We start from the raw sequence: 16,708 nt of genomic DNA on the forward strand, positions 1-16,708 counted from the left end.
GAATTCCAAATTCATATCCCAGGAGACTAACGTTGTTTCAAGTTATCGAATTGAACATAAACCATAAGTCCTTATATGCATGTATTGTAGAATATAATTTTTGTATCGAATGGGATATCCGACTTCTTTAGTTGATTTGTTTCGATTTTTAAACATAAGATAGTTTTGTGGTTTTTTCAAAGGACTTATATCTTATGCATTTGAAGTTATATAAGTGTTATATAAGTAACTTCCCTTTAAATTATATATATTTTATGAGTTACTTAATGTACACCATCTTACGTATTATCTTGGAAATGAATTCACATCTTATATTTACATGAAGGTAGGTATTTGTTCTACACGATATACATTCAAATTTTTAGACTCCAAGTGGTCCTCAAGGTGGAGAATTCAGCCAGAAGGAAATTGGCAAAGAGCTTCCCAAAGAGAAAAATGACATAGGAATAATGTTTCATAGAGATCTTGATATTTGATAACCTTAACATGTGATTCAAATGACAGCTAGGAACAATCTGTTCTTAACAACATATCAGTTATCCGAATTAAATTGGGTGTACATGTCTTATAGCTGTGCATAATTCATCACATATTGCACACAACAAAGATGTCTGCAACCTATTGGAAGCGTGAACAGCAAAATAAAACAATTTCTTTTATAAGTATCAAAATTCAAGCAAGCATATCAATTTGTAAATTAGAATGTAACTTGAATGATAAATAGAAGGTCTCATTAGCATTTAAGAATCATAGACTCATCTGCAACTTCAGGTCAGCTAGTTTAATAATCAGCAAACAAAGGCCTAAAAAAGTGCCTTATATTAGCAGACCAAATTTGATACTCAAATGCACCATTTAAGATAACAAATCCAAATACAAAAGGGGTGATAACTATGATGTCGCATATTAGCTCAATGATGCCATAAGATAAGGACCAATATATGTGCCACGCATTTAAATTGGACACTCACCAAATCTACAGTGAAGTTAAATTGTATATTTCCCTGATGGCCATGACAGGGAATAGTAACCTCTGAAACTTAATGCTTGCACTCACTTCCAGCCATATCACCTGTAGAGGACATCAAGTTGAAAAACACAGATATTAAGAGTGTTCCATAAAGAAATTTTAAAAATTGTCAGAGACTGCTAGGCATAGAAAATTCATGAACTTGAAAGCTTAATATAAACCATGTTGGTTAGTATCAATAATTTGTGATCTTTTGTGTAAAGGTTTAAAAATAGGTGTGGCAGTCAAATGGGGAGATTTCAACCCAGGTTCAATCCAATAAAAAAAGGTATTCAGGCAATCAGAGGTTAATAATTACCTTCAGTCTTAATAAATCATGTTAACCTCTTGACTTGTATTATTAGTTAATTCGATGAAACATGATGATTTGGGGTATAGTTTCTTTCCCAATGAGGAAGCATTAACACGTTGAAACAAATAGCCAAATAGAGGAGTATTTTATTGATGCAAGTCACCCACTTGACTTCATGTTCATTAGCTTACAATTTTAAAAGTGATGCCCTACCTGCATATAAAGCACAATGCCTATTGTAGCCGGATTTCATTCCATACTTTATAGAATATGATGACCACCCAACGGAAATCAAATATTGATAAGAGCTTCCAGTAATGGAGGCCACACAACCTGGACAACGCTCAAAGACGTTTTAATTCCTTTAACAACTTGCACCCCACAACTGCTAACACAGTACATCTCACAACAAATATTGATTGAATGTTAAACTGCCTTTATTCCTTAGCTATGTGCATATCACAACAAATATACACCAAAAGACATGCCTACTATCATTTAACAGTACACTGAAAAGTAATTTAAGGTAACAATGCCAAAAAGTATATGTCACACCAAATCAAGAATACCAAAAAAATGGAGGTACCCAATAGTGCAAAATTTTAAAAATGAATGGGGAAAAGTGTTAGCTAGCAAATAAATCTGATACAGAAATTACAACAAATGAAATGTTGATACCCAAGAACGAAGCATGAATCCTAGACTCACGATACATTAAACAAAAAAAATTCATCAAAGGTCAAACATCAAAACCCATCTTTGTCTAAAGAATAATAGTTTCATGAAAATTGACAAATATGCTAATATAAATAGAAAAGCTGATAGACAGAAAAAGGGCAAAAAAAAAATGCAGATAAAATTAACCTTCGGGATCTCCATATATTTATGCTTGTGATGATGAGAACCCAAAACCAATGGTATCAAGAAAGGAGGAGATAAACATTTAAACATTCAAAACAGAAATTTGAAAAGTCTGAGACAGTGAGAAAATCAGTGGTAATAAATTCATAACATCGATAAAAAAACGATAAATGGAGAACTAAAAGAATTCACAAATTAGCACTACCGGGTTGTAAATACGCTTTGTAATACATATGAAACTATATATATATATGAAGATTTGCTACATGTGATATATTGTTTTAGTGCAAACTCTCTAAATGGAAATTGCAAAATTTTCAGTCAAGTACCCCAATGATAGCAAATCAACTTAATAAGAGATGCAATATTCGACAAATAAACTGAAAACATACAGGATGATCTGCATACCACCATACGAACAATTGCAATCAGAGATCCAACAGACTGCAAATGGAGTTTGATAGATTTCCAATGAGTTACAAATCAACTTCATAAGAGAGACCAAAAAAATGTCAAGCACCTGATCTAAGTGCTGCAATGCCTCAAAACCAAATGCATAGTATGAAATGAAGGGTCATAATGCCTGAAACAGAATTAACTCATGGTTAAAAAGAATGATCCATCATCTATGTCAAACAACAGCAATAAATAATGGCTGAGGAGTCTCTATTTCCGCCTCAAGACTCCGTAATTATATATGTATAGATAGATAGATAGATTGATGTTTATGTTGATCACTCGTGAGGCAGTGACGACAATTCTATAAACCCGCCGAACAGTGTCATAGGGGCATACCCAATTGAAATTGGGCCTAAGAAGGGTACCTATTCCATAGATTAGAACGTATATTGGGTCGTAAGTTCATAACGTTAATTTTGGCATGTAAATTGTGAAGTCTGAGAATCAGGCCATAATTGGTCAGATCCTGGGCTTACTTGAGTCTTGGCAGGCCATGGCCAAGATATAGGCCTGATACATAATCAGGTGAACATGAAGTGGCCCATCAATAACCGCAAGTAGCTGCAGGAAATAGTCTATTGATGCGTCATGTGTCTAGTCCGTGGAGTCCATGACTCTATGTAGAGGAGGAGTTGTTGTGATTTTCAATTTTAATTGAAAAGTTCTTAAAAAATAAGCTGTTTCATAACCTCTGAAATTGTTTGGCGAAACTTCTAAACCCTAAACCCCATCATCACTGCCGCCACCATAAAAGAATCACCACGGTCATCGCCTCCCACCACAAATCCATAGGTTCGCTAATGAACTCACTTTTTTTGGACCTAAGCCCTGATCAACGATGACTGGCCACTAAATTCAAATTTTCAATGCATTTACGCCTGAAAAACTTTATTCGAAGAGACGAACTTCAACGATTGGAATGAAAGCACCCTAAGAGAACAAGAAATCCTGAAATGATGATAATTGGTAACTCAAACGTTGTGAAAATTATTCTATATTTATTATTCAAACTATTTTTTTTGTATAAAATAAATTTCAAGTTAATTATAATTAAATAAAACTAAATTAAAGAAAAACAAACTAAATTGTTGGATCGCTGAGTGATACAACAGAACAAGCTTCAAATTGAAGCTTATAATTTGCCCACTTGCGGGACTACCCCACCAAACAAGCACATCGATGTGGTGGGAGTGGCGGATAGACTAATCTTACGAGAGATGCATAGTGAAGTTAGTATCACCGGGAGCATGACCAATTCCGCACACTTGATCTCCTGTATTTTTATGACCCCCGAGATGATTCAGCTCTCACACTATTGCATGTCACCTGCTTAAGAAATGTCCCTCACCAACCCATCAAGAATGCATGTTAGGTCCATATCCCTTTCTATAAAAATAAAAAAAAAACACTCAGCTAAAACCAAAACCAATTAAATACATGCATGGATCTTCCTTTAATACCGACCAACATAGGTAAGAAGATCAATGTAAACTCCAGTACTTGATCACCTCACCCTCCCCCAAGGAAAGAAATTTTTCACTAATGTAGTTTCATAAGAAATAGACTACTAGTACATTGACAAAATAAATTCCACGCATCCACAAATACATCGAGAAACAATGAACATTTCAATGTTGTCAATCATCATCCTGACAGCATTATTATCCAGTGTTTTTGCAACTTTTATTTAGTTTTGAATGTTCTACGAAAAAGTTTTCACAGGTTTCAAGGGGTTTTTGAATGTGAACTACGCATCTCCCACCCCTTCTCTGAGGGACTCCTTTTTCTCTTCAGCGGAGCTGCTACCGCGCCCTCTTCAAGAAAAGCATCAACGACTGTATCAAGAATCGAAAACCAGTTTGAGACATCAAAATATTGCCAAATATAACAAATCTAAGCAAAAGACTGAAAACCTAAAAGAAGACAACATATCCATATGTTTGTAAGACTTTAAGATAACAATTTCCATCCCCATTCCAAGAGCACTGCAACTAATGACATTGTTCATGCTGGCATATGTTCAGATGAATTGCAAGGATTGTTTCCTCACATTCAAATAGACGATACAGTGTATCATTTATCAGAAACAACGTTAAAAAATCTCAAGCACAAAATCAACCAAATTTCATTCGCAGGTCAGTGAAATCTTATGCTTGAAATGCTCCAAAGACCTCATATTGTATTGAACCAACTGATGTAGTAGCAGAGCGAAAATCAAACACAAAATAGATAATAAAGAAGAGAAGAAATTGGGCTCTAGATAGGAGGAGAAAATAAAGGAGAGAAGAAAATAATTATGGTTACAAATGTACTAACACAAAAGGATTGAGAGAAGAGGGGGGAGAGAGAGAGAGAGGGGATATGAAATTGTGTGGAGTGCAAACAGAGAGAAGAAAGAGAGATACAGAGAAAGAGATGGAAAGTAATTAAAAAAACAGAGAGAATGAGAGGAAAATCATAAAAGTTAAATAACATAAACAACAAAAAAAGTTTGGTAACCACGTTAAACTTATCATCATGATATCAATTTATTAAGCTTCACAACAATGTAAAGATCTCCATTAATAGTCACATGACATATATTCTCAACGCATGTCATGTGGTGGCATTATTAAACAAACGCACATTGGAGAATAAAGAGAACTTGGAGGCTACAGAGAGTGAGGGTGAGAAGGAAGAAAAGGTGGAAAGTTATTATGGCAGAAAACTAGAAATAATAGAGGAAGGGAAGTGTCGATGCCTTGAGAGAGAGAGACAAGACAATGCTCTATTGAAGGCTAATCTTAATTGTAAAGGCCTAAAACTCCAAGGTCCCCACATTTTTACTGAAAGCAGTCATTATTCACAGCCAAAGAAAACGTCCCAAAATTATAATTTCCTCTTAGTTATTTCACCACCAATATTCGCCTAACCTTTACTCTGATCGAAGCCCTAAATTCCTATTTCCCTTTTGCCTCTAGAACACCTTGAAAAAAAACCTATAACAAAGATTGCTACTGTCGTCCCATATCAAAAGGATTGCATGATTGTAGAAACATTCCACTGAATTTGGTTTATCTCTTTGTGCCTCAGTTATAATAATTGTTCTAATTACAACCTTCTTGAGTGTTGTACTTTTCATTACTTATTCTTTGCTAGATTGAATTTCTGCCACTGATTTCTAGTTGTAAGCGCCTGGCCAAGTTTGGTAGCTTCTTAAGGAAAACATCCTAGAGAGTTTGGATCTGATTATACAAGTGAAATGAGACAGAGAAAATGGACAAAGCTCATTAAACTAACTTAATCTTCAAAATACAAAGAAACACAAAAGAGGCTTGGCAAGTTGGCATGCTACCTGCAAGTGGACTTGATGCATGGTTCATTCCGTGGTTGTTCTGTCCAGCCTCCACTGAACAAGGAGATCCAGAATGATTATTGTCTATCAACTTTGAAGACGTTCCTGCACACTTGTCCGGGGAAGGAGTGATGGGCAAATAACAGAGTTCTTCCTGTGACATATCCGAATCACTGAAATCGTCCTTCTCCATTGTCAGAATATCAACTTCATCATCTTCAGCAGTGACATCAGATTCTTTGACCTACAAACCACACTTTTTTTTTCTTCTCAAAAACATCATGGAGCAAAACAAAGTTTTCAAAACTATCTATAGTTTTTCACCTCTTCATCCCTAGGATTCAGATCAAATTCATCTTTGCGTTCTACATATTCCACATTTTCCTCTAGCCCTTCAAAATCCGGAGCAAATGCACTCCATTTCTCAGCATACTCTGGAGACCAGACATACACCACACCACCCCACGAAACAGAGACAATAACAGAGCAAACCGGATGCCATGCCCAATCAATCAGCCCTTCCTTTGGACCATCAAGGATTCTCACGATATCTCCTAGCTGGTTCCATATGTAGATATCATGATCTTCTTTACTAGCAGAGCCACTAATCACAAGCTCCCCATCATTGCTGAAACAAGCCGCTTTAAAATGTAATTGTTTAGCAGGCTCTTGAAATTCCTTTAAAAGTCTTAAGCATTTGGATCCTACAAGTTTCATCTTCTCAATGCCATGAGGCACATCAATGGTCTTCTTCAGTTCCTCAACAGTTCCAAGTTCGTCTTTCAAAGGCAGAAGATTTTCATAGATCCTGATTGTTCGATCATATGAATTCGTGAGTAGGTATTGACCATTTCTACTGAACACAATGTTTCTGATAATAACACCTCCAGACACAGGGACCATGGCTTGTACTTGATTGCTTTTGTAATCTATTATAAGTATTTCACCATTGGAGTTACCCACATAAACCAGGTCTCCATACTTATTGAAGCATGCAGCAATTGCCGAAACACCAGTAATTTTTTTGTGTGCTGAAGTCAAAACTTGTTTGCCCTTGTCCAGAACTGTAACTGGAAGAAAAGTTCGGCTTCCAGTGTTTAAATCTACAATTGCAGGTGCAGATGACATTGAGACAGGGCATACCAAGCAAATGGATGGAGCAGAAGAACGAGGATGCAGATGAGCTTGCATCGGGGTTTCGGGAAGAATAATACGATTAATCTTCTCCCCACTCGAGACATCCCAAATTGTTAAGGACTTGTCAATAGCTGACACAAGAATTTGATATCCATATTTGGACCAAGAGATGCTTGTTATCATAGAAGCACACTGTTCATCATGAAGCTCCTTTGCAATTACCAATTTCCCAAAATTCCAGATAATGCACCTTCCATCAGCACATCCCGCTGCCAAACAAATATTGAACATAACACTCAATTACTTCAAAATAACATAAACTCAAAGCAGATAAAACAAGTCATGGTTTCCTTAAACAGTATAAATAAATACAATCTTTAATCTCCACTGTACTAATCGACTCCAAATCCACCATGTTGTGGGCTTACTCTTCCCAGTTTAAATCACCAAATTTCAAATATTTAGATATAATATTGAAGCACAGAAATTCCAATAGAAGTTGCAAAAGACATTGAAAACAAAGGTACAAACTAAAAAATTAGAAAATCCAAAAAATCTATAAGATTTTCTTACCGGCAAGGAGAGTTCCCCGGCGATTGAAGGCGACACATTTCATGACCCCATTCTCCAGCTCCAGGACGTCCTCTACCCCCTCTGGAATACCTGCTTGCAGTGGATTTTCGATGAAGTACAAATATTACCACAAAACAAGAACACAAATTTGACAAAAAGAAAATCATTTCATCGAGTATTGGAGCTTCCATGTTCAGCCAAGTTTATACAGCAAACTCATACGAGTAGTACTCAGATTCAGCGTCTGAGCTTAATTAGAAACCCTAAAGAACGAAGAATAACATAGCACAGTAGCACACTCCATGCCCAACAAGGCAACATAAACCCAAACCCTGGACCAGATTTCCCTGAGAACCCGGTTTGTATCAAGTTGAGTTACGAAAATACCCATTCATAAAATTTTCACTTGTCGTTCCTTTTTGTACTATATACTTGAATAAAATTATATACCATTAACAAAATATCTCAAAGTAAAAATACAGAAAAAATGGATGAACGTCAAGCAAAATAAGAATTAAACCACTGAATCATAATAAAAATGGATTCGTTCAACTTGATAGGTGTATGTTGTGATTTCAAAAGAAATTGCACGATTTGATGATGACCAAAAGATTTAACAAAAGACAAATTTATAATTGAGTTCATACTGATATCAAATAATAAATTTGAATGACGTCGTTTTCGATTTTCAAAAAGAAAACATGATTGATGGACCAGATTTATTTTAATATTATGATTGCTGAAATATATTCTTATCAATTAGAATCTTGAATCACATAACTTACTTTTAGATATTTAGATTTCCGAACATATCCCCATCACTAATTCACAAACAAGAAAGTTTGAATTTTGAATTTTTAGGTTTCTTACTCTTTCAAGTTTTTATTCCATTTAAACATAATTATTAATTACAATTTTTTATTTACACTCAATTTTCAATTTTTTTATGTGAAAATGCAAATTATAATCTTTAAATCACAAATAAAAATCATCATTTGTAACCACAAAAAGATAACAATAAACAATTTTATAGAATTCAACGTCAATCAAGATCCGATCGATCTTAGAAAAAGAGATATTTACCTCGCATAGTCAACTTCATTGGCATCAATGTTGCTTGAACCCTTTAAGAAGTCGCCTTTTGCATAGTAGAGATTGATGATTGAAATCTAAAAATTTGCGATTCTTATAATTGATATGGATTTTGAGATTTAGGGTTTTTCGTCAAAACTTTAGGGTTTTTTGAGATTTAGGAATTTCTGACAGAGATAACGATTGTTTGATGAACACTTTGGTAAGTACTAACTTAATATATATAGAAATTAAACCCCGTCACATGCAACGCACGAGATTATTTTGTGTACATCATACGCTTCGTGAGTTTTTTTGTGAATAATTTGGTAAATATTTACTCGATATATACATAAAATAAACACCGTTACATTAATACTATATTAATTTTGTATTATATCGTAACGTTTTTTTAACAATGATTTTATCACCAATGCTATATACTATATAGGGGTTAAAATAGCATGAGATTAATCTATTCCTTGCCAATATTTAAAAAATAGAAGCACGTAATTTCATAGAATTATGTCAAGAAAAAAGTGTACCTACTAAATACTAACATTTTCAAAGATTTAGCAACTTAAGGATTAGCTGTCAAATTGTATCAACTCAGAATTCCAGTATACCGAGCTAAGATCAATTATCGAGTTTAACAGTTAAAAACTTAAAATTTTATAAAATTGTAATGACTCATGTACATATAGAGTATAGACTAGACTGATCGATTTGAACCCATCGATTTATCAATTTAATCGTTTGAACTGGTTAGTTTGACAGGTTCTCTCAGATAATTTTGATTCCTCAAATTCATCTATATGCCACAGACCGAACTGGATAGATAGCTGATCACCAGTCCGACCAGCCAGTCCAATTTTCAACTCACCTACTGCCTTCCTTTTTTTCTAACCAATTTTCCATATCTCAATTTAGGGACGTGATTAGGAAAAAAAAAATGGGTTTAATCACAATACACTTAATTATGAAAAAAAAAAAAAAAAAAAAAAACTTAACATGGTGAAAAGCTGTGACTTAGTCATACAGTTGGCTTATATAATATAAAACTTAAGTACCAAGCATGATAAGAACCAACCTTCTAACACATTATAGTCATACAGTTGGCTTATATAATATAAAACTTAAGTACCAAGCATGATAAGAACCAACCTTCTAACACATTATATCAAGGGGGACTTAAGTACTAAGCATCTGATAAGAACCAGCCTTCCAACACATTATATCAAGGGCCCAACCCCCACCCATGCATGGGCTGGGCTGTTCCCAGAGGCCCAACAGGCCCCCAAGCCAAATACCTTGGGTCCAATCCCCTTTAGAAAACCCTTGGTACAATGTGAAGACCACTTGGTCACTTATAAATTGCATTCTCATGCCCACATCTTCCGATGTGGTACTTATCAACATCCGAAGAGAATCCCTCTAAACAAGTACCAAGATGTTTAACAAATGATGTGGACATGCATAAGCTGCCCATCTAAGTACATTATAATGTTATGAAACAGAAACATTATCTACTTGTACACCATTATTTATTGTTATCCAGGTAATTGCAATTTTGTTTTTGGAGTTTGATAACATGCTAGACCGGCTCTAAGGGCGTTATCAATCAGAGTCATCGTCTTCATATTCACCATTTCCCAAATCCTGGCTAGCTGCAATTTTGTTCTTTGCTTTTGATGATCTTGACGTTGTTTTCCCAGGTTTCGAAGGTTTCCTGAAGGTGCCCTGCAATTCCAGCCCCTTCTCTGAGGGTTTCCTTTTTCTCTTCAACCGTGTTGCTCCCGTGTCCTCTGCAAAAAAATTGTCAATAACTTAGTCGAACCAGGGACCAGGAAAGTATGACAAAGTATTCTAAGTCTAGGTAAATGTAGTCACTTCGTTATCCATAGAATGGAAACAATTTATTTTCCCAAACAAAGATAGATTACAATGGTTCAAGTGATCTAAAACAGTAAAAACATCATAGTTACTTCCCTTAAAACCTGAAAGCTAGGACATTCATGCTCTATTGTTCCTCACTTCATGGCAAGACCATTCCCTAAGAAGCACAGGCCTTCTTCGAGACATAAAGAGGATCCTCCCAAACTTCTAAAATCTTTACCAAAGCAAAACAGAAATCCAAAAGGCAACAGAATCAAAATAAAATCCATAGAATCTGATAAAGTTGTTGTTAAATTGATATGAGCTCATTAATCTTCTAGGGTCTGTTGCTAAAATCACCATCAATCTCTTAAGACATCCACTGTATATAAAGTAGTTCCCCTCAACCTTGTTAGCAGAACCATCCATCCTAAAAAGTAAAAACAATAAGGTGACCATGATGATGGCTTACTCTACATTTTCACAGTCACAATCACAAGTGAATGCACTGCTTCTGATGAGAGGTTTTGGTTCATTCACGCATAGTTTGATTGAAGTTGACGCAGCTAACAAAGAGGGAACAGATGAATAAATGCAAAGATCAACGTCATCTAGAGTTTTATTCGGGAACTTAAAGAGTCTTATACAGCTAGGCATACCACATATGTCTTAATTTATTATTTTTTAACTCAGGAATTGCTAGGACAGTTTTAATGAGTTCCCTTTAATTTTTCTTAGTAGCATGTTTCAGCATTCCTACATTTACTGCATTTGAAATTATTATCATTAGATATCTACCTTTCTTCTCTATTTTACTCTACTTCGTCAATAACAATCAACATACAAATCAGATTTATGCTCAATTGCTCATTCATGCCCTATATTTCTTATTTTCGGAAGCCTGGACATCTCACCACTTATCTTAAGTTCTTAACATACTAACCTAAATCTCCAATTTCCCACCATTTTTATCCTTAATGCTCACTATTTAAAACCCCAAAAAAATGTAAAAATTCCACTTTTCTCTATTTAATTCACCACCAATCTTTGCCTCTTTACCCCAATAAACCCTAAATTCCTAAATCTCTGTGTTTAGAACATCTTAAGAAGTCCTACAACCAAACATTTCTACTGCTGCATATATCAAAAGTGCTGCATGATTATAGAATCACTCCACTGGCTAGAGTAGCTTTTTTTCCCCCTTCTTTGCTTCCTCTTATGATTTGCATTGTGGAGGTGGGGCATGGGAAGGGGGAGATTGGAACTCTTAGTGCTTGAACTATAACAGGTTTCTGATCAAATTTCTTGACAGTTGTACTTTTCCATACTTCATCACTACACTGAATATTTTGTTTCAGCAACTGAAACTAGTTGTAAGTTCCTATTGAGGTTGGCAGTTTCCTGAGGAGGAATTGTTAGGAAGGTCCAACCCAATTACATGAATGAAATAAGAGACAAGGACACGGACAAAACTCATTAAGCTAACAACTATATATATCCATACTAGATTGGAATTTGCTCCGAACAATGATAAGAAATATTATAAGAGGCTTGCCATGTTACCTTCAAGTGGACTTGTTGCACGGTTCATTGCCTGGTCATCCTGTCCAGCCTCAGAAAAGGGAGATCCAGAATGATTACTGTCCAACAACTTCGAAGAAATTCCTACAAACTTGTCTTGATGCTCTGGAATGTCAGGGCAAGGGCTGGCAGGCAAATAGCAGAGTTCTTCATGTGACATATCAGAATCACTGAAATCATCGTTGTCCATTGTCATGATATCAATTTCATCATCTTCATCAACATCCGACTCTTTAACCTGCAAAACCATACGTTCTTCCTTGTTTAAGAAAAATTATGAAAAATAAAGTTTTCCAAACTATCTATAGTTTTTCACCTTTTCATCTCTAGGATTCAGATCAAATTCATCCTCCCGTTCTACATATTCCTCATTTTCTTCAAGCTCTTTGAAATCCGGAGCAAATGCACTCCAGTTCTCAGTATACTCTTTAGACCAAATATAAACCACACCACCCAAAGAAACAGAGACAATGACAGGGTGAACAGGATGCCATGCCAAATCAATCAATGCTTCCTTTGGACCATCAAGTATTTTCACGAGACGGCCAAGTCTATCCCATATGTAGATCTTATGCTCTCCTTTGCTAGCAGAGCCACTAATAACCCACTCCCCATCACCACTGAAACAAGGCGCTTTCCAATGCATCTTTGTAATAGAATCTTGAAATTCCCTGAAAAGAATTAAGCATTTTGATCCTACACCCTTCATCTTCTCAACGACATCTGGCTCGTCAATGGTCTTTTTCAGGTCATCAAGAGATCTAAGTCCGCCTTTCAGAGGCAGAAGATTTTCATAGATCCTGATTGTTCGATCATTTGAATTTGTGAGGAGGTATTGACCATTTCTGCTGAACACAATATTTTTTATAACAGCACCTCCAGAAATCGGGACCACCGCAAGAACTTGATTGATTTTGTGATCTACTATAAGTATTTCACCTTTGGAGTTACCCACATAAACCAGATCACCGTACTTGTTGAAGCATGCAGCAGTGGGTGTCAAAGGAGGAGAAACTCCATCTGCAAGTTTATTGCGTGATGGAGCCAAGGCACCATCTTCCAAGTCAGGAACTGTAACTGGAAGCAAAGTTGTGCTTCCTGTGTTCAAGTCTACAATCATGGGTGCAGATGAGAGTGGGCATGCCAGGCAAATAGATGGAGCAGCCGAACCAGGATCCAGACGGGCCTGTAGTGGAGTTTGCTGTAGGATAATGCGCGTAATCTTCTCTCCGCTGGCCACGTCCCAAAGTGTTAATGACTTGTCAGCAGCTGATACAAGGATACGATGTCCGTACTTCGACCAGCATACACTTGTTATGGCAGCAGCACAGTCTTTATCCTGAAGCTGCTTTGCAACTACCCTCGTTTCAAAATCCCAGATAATGCACCTTCCATCAGCACATCCAGCTGGAACAAATCAAAGAAGGATAAAACATGAACATGGAATAAATAAATTTCTAAGATTATTTTTAAAAACACTAATTAAAAGGTCATTGAATGAATCTTGCTCTCCTTACTGCCAAAACACGTAAAAAATAGCAGAACATATTCAAGAAAACCATGATTTTAAGATGGCATGATTTCAAAACCACGATTTTAAAACCATGATCTTAAAATCATGATTTTAAGATAGATCACCATTGTTAATACACATCATTAGCTAATCCACGGAAGAAACCAAAAACTAAAACGAAGACATCCTTCCTGGTTTATCATGATTTCGTGCACAAAAGATGCTGAAAGGATATTAGTGAAAACAATAGGCTGATTCACAATCACAAATCAATGACTGGTCCATACCCCAAACACAGAAAGTTATATATTGCCACAAGAAATTACAGATTTTTTACTGATCCAAAATATGTGTGTAACTGATAAGAAAACTGTCCCACAGACTAAGACCAACTTCAAAATTCAAGTATGCCAACAATTTACCTTCTAGGTCTCTTTTGAAGATAAATATTTAAGAGCTATTAACATGAAGAAGATAAATTTCCAGATGAATTGCTACAATGCTACAGAAAACAACACCCAGAAAGAGTATCAAAGGGTTATCAGATGTTCTTACCAGCGAGTAGCATGCCACGGCGATTAAAGGCCACGCATTTCATGACCCCATTCTCCAGGGCCAGGAATTCATCTATCACCTCCGGGAAATCCCCTTGCAGGGGATCTACAATAAAACACACGAATTACCACAATATAAGCGAAAATTCCAAAAAATTATCGTACAAAAAAGGTATATATAACTAGGCAGAGAGATTGAGAGTCACCAATTATCGGAACGTTCATTTTCTTCAGAACCAAAGAAACACAAACTCTATATAAGAGTGTGTTTGGACTCGGAAACTGAGCTTAATCGGAAATCCTAAGAACAACTAAGGAAAACAAAACAAAGAGAAGAAAGATCACAACGCCGAACCCAAACCCTGGCTCTCTGTTTGTAACAAAACCCCACGGAAGTTCAACTGGTAAGAAAAGGAGGGAGACGAAGGAAATTATATGGATCTCCTCGACCGCAACTGATTGGGATAGAGACCCGGCCCGTTTGGATGCTCAGTTACTAAAAAATACACTTGTCCGAAATTTTTACCCTCCTTGCCCACACTGTACTTGTTATGTTTTGTTTTTGCTAAATTTTGATGCATGGAAAACGAAATAAGGAAATACTCAAAAGCATATTAGAACACCTCCCAACCCTCAAACCCTCCGAGACTTGGACTGTCATTTCCTGAGAGATTGCACAGTTATATGTATAATTAATGAATCAAATTATATAAGTAATATATATATATATATATAAACGATCAGCTTGATTAACTGAATTTTAAAAAATTAATTTGACCAATCGATTAATTTGGCGGTCAATTTTGAAAACTTGCAAGCGAAATATGGGAAAAAAATGATAATGTTATCTAAGTTCGTGAGAAAACTATAATTTAAATTTATGGTACGAGAACATAATTAAACAAGTTGAAGATTAAAATTTGATAATGGCTATGACATTTTGCCCGTTTGATAAGCTATTTTGATAACTATATATATGCTGTTCATTAGTATATATGGTTGGTGCCAACCAAATAGCCATTTCAGGGCAGCAATACTGAGGCAATTAACACATATTGTTTGGTGCCAATCAAACAACATATGCTCGTCATCGTTTTCGAATACAATTGTCCTAATTCTTTTGCTTATGGGCTGGTCACGGTATTGATCAAATTAGTTATTCTAATATGGGCCTATCAAGCTTAAGTTGTTTTTAGTGGGCCTTTTGGTCTGGTTGGTTTAGCTGTTGTAGGTGCCAAAAATGGTATGGCCCCACTTGGTCACATAACGACAAGACGAGCTGGATTGTCTAGGTCCACATGTTAACTATCACAGTTAGGCCCAAACCTAAAAGCCTATCTTTGGGTCCATATACAATCTTTATATCATTGCTAAGTAATATAAACAATATTCTGACACCAAAACTGCCATATTCTCTGACACTTATCTACAGGATCTTTATAGCTTTATAGACTGGTGACTTTATTATGATCCTTCCTTAGCATGATGGAACTAGGTGTCAAGACATCCGCAGGTGTTGGCGACCCGATACAGTCGTCAGAACATAGTAATGGCGACGCCACATATGAGCGCCATTACTCGGACTACCTCACTCATAAAGCAGTTCTTATCAGTCTAATCTACAGCCGATATTTGTAGGTGGGACTGGCTCACATCCTTAGGTATGACTTTCTTTCATATACGTATCTATTCATTAAATACCGCCTACAATTCTTCCATACTTTCATCGACACCTGTCTTGATTATGACACATTGTTACTTTATCGCTTACCCTGACACAACCGGGATAGTAGACTTTTTATACACCTCTTTCATACAAGTTGGTCCAATGGTATAACTGGAATGTACACACAATTCCCGATGTCGATTCTTGTTCTCTATAAATACCCCCCTCTTTTCATATGCGGGGGATCGAGCATTTTTCTAAACAAACGAGACACTACAAAAAACACTTCCTACCAACTCGACAATACCTCCATTCAGACAAAACACTTAAATATAGCCGGTCTTCTATCTCCGACAGGTACTAACTTGTCGTCGGAGCCTCCACGACCGGCACCCCCCAAGCCGGTTAAGGAGCTTTCACGGTTTGCCTTGTTGTGAAACTTGCAGGATCCAAAGCTGTAAACGGACCCCACAGGAAGAAAAGTTGACCTTTCAACGATTGTAGAAATCTGCTCCTACAGTTGTATTGATATTTTAATTCATTATCTTTTATTTAAAAAATGTAATTGTTTTTTATTTTTACATTTATTTGTATTTATTACAACAAAAATACATAATACACATGCACGTAATTTTTTTTTGAAACAGGGGTTTGAGGAGGGATATGATTCGAACCCACAATCTAAAGGGTGGGTGATCCCTTACATACAACGTGATTGTCGTTCAACTAATGACTCACTTGTCACATGCACGTAATTTGTCA

At 36.1% G+C, this 16,708-nt stretch overlaps 2 protein-coding genes and 1 long non-coding RNA gene across 5 annotated transcripts; all 3 read right to left on the reverse strand.

Annotated features, from left to right (window-relative positions):
• Positions 1 to 1,304: 1,304 nt before the first annotated feature.
• Positions 1,305 to 2,832, reverse strand: LOC119991986. The gene is made up of 3 exons (XR_005466301.1): positions 2,704 to 2,832; positions 2,576 to 2,627; positions 1,305 to 1,655 (listed from the first exon to the last, which is right to left on the reverse strand). It is a non-coding gene; the product is annotated as an uncharacterized LOC119991986 (long non-coding RNA).
• A 1,401-nt stretch (positions 2,833 to 4,233) lies between these two features.
• LOC119992244 (protein RBL-like) lies at positions 4,234 to 7,974 on the reverse strand. The gene is made up of 4 exons (XM_038838935.1): positions 7,687 to 7,974; positions 6,301 to 7,382; positions 5,977 to 6,220; positions 4,234 to 4,477 (listed from the first exon to the last, which is right to left on the reverse strand). Exons 1-4 carry the CDS (start codon positions 7,727 to 7,729, stop codon positions 4,368 to 4,370), a joined length of 1,479 nt encoding a protein of 492 aa, XP_038694863.1. The 5' UTR covers positions 7,730 to 7,974; the 3' UTR covers positions 4,234 to 4,367.
• Positions 7,975 to 9,758: 1,784 nt separating this feature from the next.
• Positions 9,759 to 14,764, reverse strand: LOC119992216 (protein RBL-like). 3 transcript variants are annotated; one of them, XR_005466328.1, is made up of 6 exons: positions 14,487 to 14,761; positions 14,282 to 14,386; positions 12,530 to 13,620; positions 12,196 to 12,451; positions 9,922 to 10,562; positions 9,759 to 9,847 (listed from the first exon to the last, which is right to left on the reverse strand). XR_005466328.1 is itself a non-coding variant. In XM_038838891.1 (5 exons), exons 1-5 carry the CDS (start codon positions 14,503 to 14,505, stop codon positions 10,375 to 10,377), a joined length of 1,659 nt encoding a protein of 552 aa, XP_038694819.1. In that variant the 5' UTR covers positions 14,506 to 14,761; the 3' UTR covers positions 9,888 to 10,374. The 3 variants fall into 3 exon arrangements, 2 of the variants coding, with proteins under 2 accessions (XP_038694819.1, XP_038694820.1); XM_038838891.1 differs by lacking the exon at positions 9,759 to 9,847 and having other exon boundaries at positions 9,888 to 10,562; XM_038838892.1 differs by lacking the exons at positions 9,759 to 9,847; positions 9,922 to 10,562 and adding an exon at positions 10,588 to 10,867 and having other exon boundaries at positions 14,487 to 14,764.
• Positions 14,765 to 16,708: the final 1,944 nt, after the last annotated feature.

This window comes from Tripterygium wilfordii, chromosome 22 (genome assembly GCF_013401445.1).
Source record: "Tripterygium wilfordii isolate XIE 37 chromosome 22, ASM1340144v1, whole genome shotgun sequence".
NCBI lineage: Eukaryota > Viridiplantae > Streptophyta > Magnoliopsida > Celastrales > Celastraceae > Tripterygium > Tripterygium wilfordii.

Bases quoted from the DNA above. Each gene is read 5' to 3' on its own strand.
- LOC119992216 (XM_038838891.1), bottom strand. The intron at 12,452-12,529 runs GTGAAAAACTAT...ATGGTTTTGCAG, and splicing joins TGAATCCTAGAGATGAAAAG to GTTAAAGAGTCGGATGTTGA. The intron at 10,563-12,195 runs GTAACATGGCAA...ATTTTTTTGCAG, and splicing joins TGCAACAAGTCCACTTGAAG to AGGACACGGGAGCAACACGG.
- LOC119992244 (XM_038838935.1), bottom strand. From the start codon at position 7,729: ATGAAATGTGTCGCCTTCAATCGCCGGGGAACTCTCCTTGCCG. The intron at 7,383-7,686 runs GTAAGAAAATCT...TTTGTTTGGCAG, and splicing joins CCGGGGAACTCTCCTTGCCG to CGGGATGTGCTGATGGAAGG. The intron at 4,478-5,976 runs GTAGCATGCCAA...TTCTTGATACAG, and splicing joins TGCATCAAGTCCACTTGCAG to TCGTTGATGCTTTTCTTGAA.